This window comes from Camelina sativa, chromosome 17 (assembly GCF_000633955.1).
Source record: "Camelina sativa cultivar DH55 chromosome 17, Cs, whole genome shotgun sequence".
NCBI classification, from domain to species: Eukaryota; Viridiplantae; Streptophyta; class Magnoliopsida; order Brassicales; family Brassicaceae; genus Camelina; species Camelina sativa.
The window spans coordinates 34,375,416-34,386,072 of NC_025701.1; the positions used below are offsets into that span (position 1 = coordinate 34,375,416).

Below are 10,657 nucleotides of genomic sequence, written 5' to 3' on the forward strand. Positions count from 1 at the left end.
ATAAAGGAAGCAAGTACATGGTGTTTTGGACCGTTTCTAAGGAAGTTGTTTGCCATTCTATTGCTTTCAAAAAGTGTTTCAGTGCCTCTCGATCTCTGGGTCGCTACGAAGGATACATTTTGTGAAGATATTTTATATTTGCAAAGGAACCGTACGAACAACCAAGGTACATATATAGTTATTTTTATAAATGTATAAAAATAATATAAAGATATACTAATGTAACAATGTTGACGTTTATAATTCATAAAAAAAATATGTCAACTAAAATCAACCTACTTTATAATGCAGGTCTAATGTTAAGTCAGGAACAAATAACAAACCTATGTCTAGCTGAGATTAAAATGATTATGCGGTCTAATGGAAGCTCTTTGTCAACTATTGTGAATATGCCTAAACCAGATGGATCTGTGATGGATAATAATGAGAATAGGCTTCTCATAGATGAGAGAAACTTCAAACGTGATGAAAAAGTAAAGAATTATGACAGGTTATTACGTATGGCAACCGATGAGCAAAAAAGCGTATATTTAGAAATTATTAATGTTGTGAATCGAAACAAGGGAGGGATGTTTTTTGTTCATGGATTTGGTGGTACTGGAAAAACATTCTTATGGAGTATTATTGGTGTTGATATTCGTTCTAGGGGTGATATTGTTCTTAATGTTGCGTCAAGTGGTATAGCTGCTTTGCTTATGGAAGGTGGTCGGACACCACATTCTAGATTTAGTATAGCCATCCATGTGGACAAATATACAACGTGTTCGATAGATGTCAATTCTCACCTTGCCGAGTTAATTAGAGAAGCAAGACTCATTATATGGGATGAGGCTCCAATGATGAACAAAAATTGTTTCGAAACGTTGGATAGGAGTTTGCGAGATATTATGAAGTGTGATCGGGTTTTTAAAGGTAAGGTTTTTGTTTTGGGGGGTGATTTTAGACAGATTCTACCAGTTGTGCCAGAAGCTGGTATAGTTGGTACAGTTTTAGTCTCCATAAACTCATCCTTGCTTTGGAATAGTTTTAAAGTACTTCAGCTTACACAAAATATGAGATTCCGTAAGGCTCAAAACAGTAGCGATGCAAATGATCTCTCTACGTTTTCAAAATGGCTTCTCGATATTGGGGATGGAAAAATCAACGAGCCTAACAATGGTGAGGTAGAAATAGACATCCCAAGGATTTATTGATTACAGAATGTGATAATCTTATACAAGCTATTGTTACAGAGATATACGGTACATCGTTTGCAACAAGGACCGATGCAAAATTCTTTTGCGAAAGAGCTATTCTGAATCCAAGGAATGATGATGTCAATAAGATAAATCAATATATGCTCTCTCAAATTCCAGGTATATCAATAGTATTTTTTTTTCATTTTTTATTTTAAATTCCAGTGTAAACGGATTCTCATTTTAATTTTTTTATAATTAGGGCTAGAGAGACAATATTTGAGTTCAGATAGTGTCGAGACTTCCGATACAAGTGCTTACGACAATATGATCTACACTCAAGAATTCTTAAACAATATTCAAGTTTTTGGATTACCTAACCATGTTCTGACATTGAAAAAAGGAGCACCTATCATGTTTCTTAGGAATATTGATCCTAAGAGAGGTTTATGCAATGGAACGAGGTTGATTGTTACGCAAATGGCTAATCATGTTATTGAAGCAAGGATTATAACAGGTAAAAAAACGTCAATGATAGAGTTCTTATTCCTAGGATGTTTGTCTCGCCACCAGATGCAAAGTTTCCCTTTCGTATGAGACGTCGTCAGTTTCCCGTTGCTTTTGCATTTGCGATCACTATACACAAAACCCAAGGTCAGACGTTGGAACAAGTTGGATTGTATCTACCCAAACCCGTATTTACGCATGGACAACTATACGTTGCATTTTGTAGAGTAACAAGCAGAAAAGGCTTGAAGATTTTGATTACAGATGAAGAAGAAAAATGTCAGAACAAAACCCTTAATGTGGTTTTCAAAGAAGTCTTTCAAAATATATGATTTCCTTTTAAGCATCTAATATCTACTATAATGTTTCATTTCATACTATTGTCATCCGATATTCAGTTTTTTTCCCTTAATAATATTACCTTTATCATATCAATATCTAAGTCTTAAGTTTATAAAAATGAAAACATGAAAATATCTTCAATAAGTTAACATCTTTAAGTGTGACAACCCTTATATTAAACTGTATTTATTTATATAATATTAGAATTTTTAATAAACAAACAATGTTTAGTCGTGACTCTTTGTATTCCTACAAATCAAAAACCCCCTTTTGTTTTTTATAACAGAGAAGAATCAAGAATAAACCTAATTTGAGAAAACTATGAGGTTCGATTATATTGCTGATCTGCTGCATGGAAGAACTAATTGGTGTGTAAACGCCAAGGTCTTACATTCTTGGAAAGTCAGAGAGTTCGTTACCAAACGAGTTCTGCTTCTTGTGGATGAAAAGGTTAGTGTCGTTAGTTAAATTGATTTTATTGAAATCTGATGTTCTAATAGTTATTGTATATAACATCTCTTACACAATTGTTGAAAAACTGTGAAGGGAGACACAATTGAAGCTCCTTATTTACCTGATACACTCACTAATCTCCTGAAATATATTGACGATGGTGAGTGGTACAGTATTAGAAATTTCAAAGTGATCAATCCAACCATGGAGGAAAGGAATACTCATCATCCCTATCAGATTAAATTTACGGGTGAAACCAAGATGAGGCTGCTCGAATCATTGAGTCCTAAAAACTACTTTCGGTTTGAGGATTTGGATGATATAAAACGTGGAAGAATAGATCATCACATCCCTTTCGGTAAGAATTTCTTAAATAGATTTTATTTTATTTTGTAACAATCCGTCAATGTAGTTAATGGGTATCTTTGTGTTCGGAAAACTAAATTCTTTTTAGGATTTATGTAATTTTGTGTAATGGTGCTTCGTAAAAAAAACGATCAACACTTTACCAAAAATAGTTTAGAAACACTCTGTAAACCTAAATTATTTCTTTTTCCCTTATTAGATGTTTGTGCGTGTATAATGGATGTGGAAGATAGAAGGAATCCTGCGAGTATCATTGATAATGATGAAGTTGTTCTTATATTGTTGAATGGCAGGTAAAAGATATTAACTCTACCTTTATGATTGTTATGTTTTAATGCTGTCTTGGTTGAAATTTAAATTGATTTGATAAACATGTGGGTGTGAAACTGTGAAGTGTCATCTCAAAGACAAATACGCATTCTAATTCATGACCATATGGCAATCGAGCGGGTGCCATCTCATTTACAAATCTGAACCTGTGATCTGTGTAATGCGGGTTATGAGGGTTGGAGAATATGAACGTATGTTACATAAGTTTTTCATATAAGGTATTCAATGATTTAATCTAAAATTATAAATGTTCATAGGTGCACCATGTCTTGAAAACACTTTGGACTCTTCAAAGATCTTTATAAAACTAGAATTCGAAGGACTGGAGCATCACCAGGCTATGTAAGATGTATTGACTTATATGAAATCAAGTTCGGTATTATGTTTAAGTAAATTTTCTTAAAATATTTAATATATTTTCAGGACTGAATTTGCTGGACGTTATTACATAAACCATGTGATCAAGCAGCAAAGTGAAAAATCAGGCACTCAAATATAAAGAATGGGGCGTTGGTCGACTAACTTTATCTTTTGTAATGTCTATAAAATTTAGTATGTTTGTATTAACCGCTAATTGAAATCCAACTTTGTATTACTGTTATCTTTGGTTTGTAACTAAGATGATACATTATAATATATAATTTAAACCATTGGCAATTCCTCAGCCTTTTAAAAATTTGGAAATTAGTTATTGAATTTCAATATCTATTTTCTACAGTTTAATAGTTTATCATAAAGACTCGGTTAATATTTCACATTGAAAGTATTACACAAAATTCTTGACAATTCAATAAAACATTTAACACTTTTTAAAAATATAAACTACTATATTTAAATATGTCAATGATTACATATAAATTCATTAAAGTTACTTATCATAAGGTTAAAAAACAGTTCTTATTAAAATCTTAATTACCGCGCTTTAAGCGCGGGTTCCTCCCTAGTTTATTTTTTATTCAAAATGTTTTTTGAACCAACAATTTTAGTGATTAAAAAAACTATGCTATAGTAAAAGTAAAGAGACATATATAACAGTTGACTTAATTTGTTCATATCGACATTTTCTAGATGGTGATAAATAATATAATTATAACATACAATATAAACTACAAGAAAAGTCCACATTGATAACAGTAGAAGATAGTTCATTTTCCTAAACTGCTAATGAAAGATGAATATTTTATTTTGATTACTCTATAATAGCACTAAAACAATGTTATGACAAAATAATCAGCAAGCCGGAAGATAAAATCACTTGCTCGGCCAAAATTTAGTGAAAATTTTCAGATCTTACCTCAAAAAAATCTTTTAAGTGCCAAATTAATTCATTAAAAAATAAATAAAAAGTTGTTTAGAGAAGAGAAAAAAACTTTCATGAGCTAGATCCTCTTCTCCTCCATAAACCCTCGTCGTGTCTAATCTTTTTCTTCTTCTCCACAGTGTCCCTTAACCTTCTTTCGATCCATCTTCTTAAAGGTTTGGAGATGGAGAAGCTTCTCTTTTCTTGTAATCACAAGACAGGTTAGTATTTTGAATGGTTTAGTTAGTACATTATTGTGGTTGTTGTAAAGAGCAAATAAACCCCTTTGTGATTCACTCCTTTCAGGTAAGTACTCTTGTTAAACCTTTAAGTCTGCAGCTATTGATGCATATTTGTTTCAAACTTAATTTAGTTCTATCTGTTTGATCTCAGAACCTCCTGATTTAAGTATTTTGTTTTCAAGCTATGTCTATGAATCGCCGACGTTGGATACAAGTGATGGTTTTTGTGAAGAAAGGGTCTAAGAAGAAGGTTAGTTTTTTTTTTTAATAAAACATCTCTTGTCATATTCCTCGTATATCATAATGCATGACTTCTTTCTATTGTGTTTACTCTTGTAGTGATGTTACGTAACATATATACTATTGTAGTGATATTACGTAATATATATAAATCCCAAAGTTTGCTTTTTTTTTTTTTGTTATTGTGATACATTAGTTTAGTGAACAGAAGAAGACAGTAGCAGCTCTTGAGATGGAATTTAGTGCAGCAAGGGAAGAAGGCTTTGTTTCAAAATCTCAAACATACTAATGGAATTGAAGGTAAGAAAAGAATCAGTGGGTACATCTTGTTTTCTTGTTGGTGTGGGTACAGAATTACCATCTTGTAGTCTTGTTCGTGAATTATGAAGTTTTTGTTGCATTAACATGTTGTCTAAGACCATTATGGTTAAAAGTTCACTAAGGTTTTGTGTTGTACAAATGGATTTTATACAGGTTTGGAGATTGGATATCAAGACTAGAACCAAGTGTTCAAGCTTCTAAGAGGAAACTCACGAGGATGAAAGCCATGTGTGAACAAGTCTACTGGAGGTATTACATAGCTTTCCTACTTTCTTGATAAGTAAAAGCGATGGAGGATGAGGATGGTGTGGCTAGAGGCGTGAAGATCCGGTTGTTGGTGTTATGGAGTTCAACGCAAGATGTAGTTGGTGGCACTTAGGATATGTTAGTTTTATTTTATTTCAATACTTGGCTGCACTTAAAGATATTAGTATAAGACTTGGTATGATCTTATGTATGACATCTTTTTGGTTAAAATATTTATGTTATATATATAGATGATTTATGAAATATGAAATCTATATATAAATAAATTTTGCAAAATAAATTGTTTTAATAGAGCTATAGTAGAAGCTCCTAACATAGCATGAAAAATGACTTATTACATTAGGTTAAAAATTAGATACTTACGATAACAGTGGCCTAATATAGCGTTTGTGGAAAAGCTATGAATGACGTATTATAGCGTTTTCTACTGCTATCAATGTTGATATTTGTTGTAGTGATACCTAGGTGTAAAAAATACACTTTGGTAACATACATAAAAGATTTTTATATGAATATAAATCAGTGTATTATAGCAAAAAAACAAATAATTATAAATAATATACAACAGATTTTAATATATTTTTTATTAATTTTAATTTTATTTACAAAATTTTAAACTCACAGATCAAACGGATCATTATCTAATAGCAAATAAAGTAGTGCTTAAATTACATTTGGTGTAGTTCCACTTCAATAGTAAACTAATATCTTTGACCCTACATCCGCGATTACGATCTAAGCTGCATAGAATCGGAAGCGGGTATGCGGAAGCGGAACTGTTTGGAAGCGCAGAAGCGGAATTTTTTAAAAACTAGGAAGCGGGTACGTGTTGGAAGCGTTATATAAAACACATATATATATATATATATTAATATATATGTGTGATTAACATTGTAGATAACTATATATATTAGTTAAACATGAGTATTAAGTTATTATTGAATAAGATTAGAATGACAACTAAACCATATGAAATAAACACATATCTAATTTAAAGTAGTATTTGTTTTGTCTTCAAATATATTCTTGCATTCGGTAGAATAAATAATATTTAAATTGGGTAATTAAATATAGATGAAGATTTATTGGGCCTCGAAGCCTTAATTGGCCAAAAGAATAAAAAAAACATAACAAAACGCTCACGTGTACCACTGTTTATCTTCTTCATTTAGATCTGAAAACCAATCAAGGTCATTCACGATTCCGAGTAAAAACAAACGGTAACGAGAAAAACAATCCGCTCAGTCCTCACGATTCCGAGTTGTGATATTTACGCTTCCAAATTAGAAACGACGCTTCTAAAACGCTCCCAATCACCACTTTTTAGGAATCGCGATTCCAAGCCGATTCCGGGCGATTCCGGACGATTCCGCTTCCGCTTCCGCTTCCGATTCCGGAGCGAGAATCGGAGCTTCACCGGCGCTTCCATGTAACGTAGATTACGATACACGAACCTGTGCATAGTTGCGTGATAACATTAATAGATCAATGTATTAAAATTGTAAAATGTATAAGTTTAGATGGATCTACTAGTATATTAAATAAATAAAATAACAACTCGACGTAGTATTGTCACCACCATCGATACAATACACACATCTTAGAGGATTTGACTTTACAATTAATATATTCAAATTTGGTTTAGAAAAAAAGGGAAAAATGCCAAAAAAAACCTCATGTTCTTTTTATTTGGAAGTTTAATATCCAATGGTTTTGCATTGGAATAAAAATACCTCGTGTATTTCTTTTATGCTTTTTAAAACATCATGTTATATTGGTTTGTTGAATCAAACATCCGACTTAACAGACGTTAATTTGATTAACAGAATCTCTAAACCGGGTTAATTAAACCAAACACGTGGGTAATTGGGTTAAACGAAAGTCACTAGTGCCCTTAGTTACTTCCCCCAAATTTTTTTAAGATAACAAACCCTAAAAAACTAAATTCCCCAATTTGATTATCTTCTTCATCGCCTTCCTTCTTCTGCCAACAACCAATGGATCGAGTGATGAGTCAAAGTTCTGGGTCTGATGTAAATTTAGGGAGACGTTGTGGGGGTCCTATCTGCCATTGTGGAAAAGCGACTATTGTTGTAAAATCATGGACAAACGATAATCCAGGAAGAAGATTCTACAGATGTGCTGTTCATGGGTTCTTTGGTTGGGCAAATGAAGAGAAGCCGTATGGTTGGCAGAAGATTAGCTTATTAGAAGCAAGAGATGAGCTTCGTCATCAGAAAGATGAAATCAAACTGCATAAGGAATCTCTAAAAGACATGAATGAACATGGTCTGAGTGGTGCGACAACGACGATGCATACTGCGTTAGTAAACAAATACAAGCAAGAGAAGAATCACCTTGAAAATGAAGTTATGGCAGCTTCTGAGAGAGAAAAAATGCTCCGACAGTTCATCGTGTTGTCTTGGGGAGTGTTCATTGTAGTAATTGGAATGATACTACGATTGGGAAAGTAGAAGGCTATCTTGGGTTGTAGTTGTTGTTTGTTATTGTTGTTTTCGTTAACATCTGAATCTATGAACCCTAAAATCCCAAAGAATTGAAATCGGCCCCAAAATTGCAATCGACGATAACCTAAAACCTAAAAACCTGAAATCGACATACCTCATCTCCGCGATACTCTCAGAATTCACGCCCAAAACACTGAACCCAATCAACAAAAACACACGCCTTCACTCATCACTCGATCCATAAGTTGTTCGAAGAAGAACCCACACGACGAAGAAGAAAAGAAATTGGGGAATTATGTTTTTAGGGTTTGAGCAAATCGATTTGGAGGAGATAACTAAGAGCATTATTGTCTTTCGATTAACACCAATTAACCACGTGCTTGGTTTAATTAATCCGGTTTAGAGATTCCGGTAATAAAATTAACGTCTGTTAAGTCGGATGCTTGATTCAACAAACCAATATAACATGATGTTTTAAAAAGCATTAAAGAAATAAACGAGGCATTTTTATTCGAATGCAAAACCATTGGGTATTAAACTTCCAAATAAAAATAACATTGGGTTTTTTTTGGCATTTTTCCCGAAAGTAAAGTGTGTGTGTTTGTGTCGGTGTGTATAGTGTATACATAAAACTTTCAAATGAATTAAATTGTTCCTAACTAAGAAAATTCCAACTTGACAAGCATGCATGCTTTCTATAAAAGGAGGTCACATTTAGAATACAATAAATTAATTTCCCAAGAGAGATCTGAAAACCGGGTTTTACGTTGGATTGGTGGTGACGCTCTATGCATTTACGTTCATCGTACAACTCGAAGCAGCGGTGCAAACAAAGACATGTTTCCAAAGGAAGAGCCCATGTTTCCTTAAGAAGCAAACTTGTCCAAAGCAATGCCCTTTGTTTTCCCCTCCAGCAGGAAGCTCCAAGGCTTGCGTCATCGATTGCTTTAACCATATATGCAAATCTACTTGCCGAAGTAAGTAACAATACTCATAACATTTAGTAATAAGTTCCATTTTAAGACATTTTTTTCTCACGAAATGTCATTTTATATTTCTAATAGAGATTATTTAAATTAATCTAAACTTTTTAGCTTATTAACTAGAAAGACAAACTTACATATAAAATATATAATAGATATTTACGTAGTATTTTAACATGTGAAAAAAAAAATACTAAAACATCACTTATAATAAAATTGTCTTAACTTAAACGATGAAAATATAATATCATTTAATTTACGTAACAGATCGGAAACTTAATCGCAACGGAAAAGGATCAGCGTGTTTAGACCCACGTTTCATCGGCGGAGATGGTGTTGTCTTCTACTTTCACGGCCAACGCGATGAGCATTTTGCACTTGTCTCCGACGTTGACTTCCAAGTCAATGCACGCTTCATTGGTCTGCGACCTTCTGGACGTAGCAGAGACTTCACATGGATCCAATCCTTAGGTCTGATCTTCGGCTCCAACAGCAAAACCTTCTCACTTGAGGCCACAAAGGCTAAAAAATGGGACGATCAAGTCGACCATCTTCGTTTTTCCTTCGAGGGAAAAGAGATCTATTTACCAAAAGGAGATGCATCTGTGTGGATTCCTTCGGGAGACTATATAAAGATCGAGAGAACCTTAGACATAAACTCCGTGTTGGTCACATTGCAAGACATTGTAGAGATTTGGGTCTAACGTAGTTCCGGTAACAAAGGAAGACAACATAATTCATAAATACGGGCAGGCCCGGCCCACCCCTAAAGCAGCTAAATCATCTGCTTTAGGCCAAATAATATATACAAATAATTTGGGTTAATAGTTGAAACAAATTTTTAGCTAAGTTGGTTTTGTTGTACGAAACATGCACCACGTCAAGGGTTCGAAGCTCCAAATCAGCAGTTTTTGTATTTTTTTAATTGTTTGTATCATATGCTTAGAGTTAATATATTTTATAAAATACCATGTATAATAAATGCTTTAGGTCTCAGTAATCCTAAGACCGGCCATGAATACGGTAGACCGGAGAATGATTGTTTTGTTCATCTTGAGGTTTAGTTCTGGTTCTTGAAGTTGTCCAAGAACATGGAGGATGTTTTAGGAAGAACGTACAGAGATGATTTCAAGAATCCGACGAAAACAGGAGTGGCTATGCCCATGGTTGGTGGAGAAGATAAATACAGAATGACATCACTTCTTGAAACAAGTTGTAATGCTTGTGTTTACTGTGGTGGCTCAAGAAGTTTGGACAAGATCTAGTTATTGTTGCTGAATCCAAACTCTGTTGGCTATGGTGGGAATGGTGGGAATCATTGAGTTTGCAAACGGAGAAGAGGTAACTGATTCAGAATCAGAAGGTGAATAGGTTCTTAATTTTGTTCAAAACTACAAAGAAGTGCGAGAAACAGTTATTGCTCTATGAAAGGAAAATCAACGACTGATAAAAGAGAAACTTCGTCTTGAAGCACTAGTGATATCCTTGCAGAATGAGTTGGTTGATGAGAAAAAAATTGCTAAAGACTCGCTGGATCTGATGAAAGAAAAGCGGGTTTTGTCTGCAAAAGCAGATAAGCTTGAAGAGGAGTTGTGTAAAGAGAAGAAAAAATCTTCAGAACTACAATCTGAATTAGATCAGCAGCATAGGAAGATTCATATGT

General features: G+C 33.6%; 1 protein-coding gene, 1 long non-coding RNA gene and 1 pseudogene across 2 annotated transcripts; all 3 read left to right on the forward strand.

The window, feature by feature from the left end:
* LOC109129991 (ATP-dependent DNA helicase PIF1-like) lies at positions 351 to 3,446 on the forward strand. Its single transcript, XM_019239070.1, has 7 exons — positions 351 to 1,158; positions 1,233 to 1,355; positions 1,438 to 1,692; positions 2,428 to 2,474; positions 2,571 to 2,835; positions 3,043 to 3,136; positions 3,431 to 3,446. Exons 1-7 carry the CDS (start codon positions 351 to 353, stop codon positions 3,444 to 3,446), a joined length of 1,608 nt encoding a protein of 535 aa, XP_019094615.1.
* Positions 4,738 to 5,565, forward strand: LOC109130149. Its single transcript, XR_002036251.1, has 4 exons — positions 4,738 to 4,779; positions 4,867 to 4,965; positions 5,152 to 5,255; positions 5,430 to 5,565. It is a non-coding gene; the product is annotated as an uncharacterized LOC109130149 (long non-coding RNA).
* On the forward strand, positions 7,541 to 10,316 carry LOC104760059 (annotated as a pseudogene).

Coding starts and splice junctions, on each gene's coding strand:
- LOC109129991 (XM_019239070.1), top strand. CDS start 351: ATGCGGTCTAATGGAAGCTCTTTGTCAACTATTGTGAATATGCCTAAA. Junction 1,159..1,232: donor AATCAACGAGCCTAACAATG/GTGAGGTAGAAA, acceptor CTATTGTTACAG/AGATATACGGTACATCGTTT. Junction 2,475..2,570: donor TGCTTCTTGTGGATGAAAAG/GTTAGTGTCGTT, acceptor AAAACTGTGAAG/GGAGACACAATTGAAGCTCC.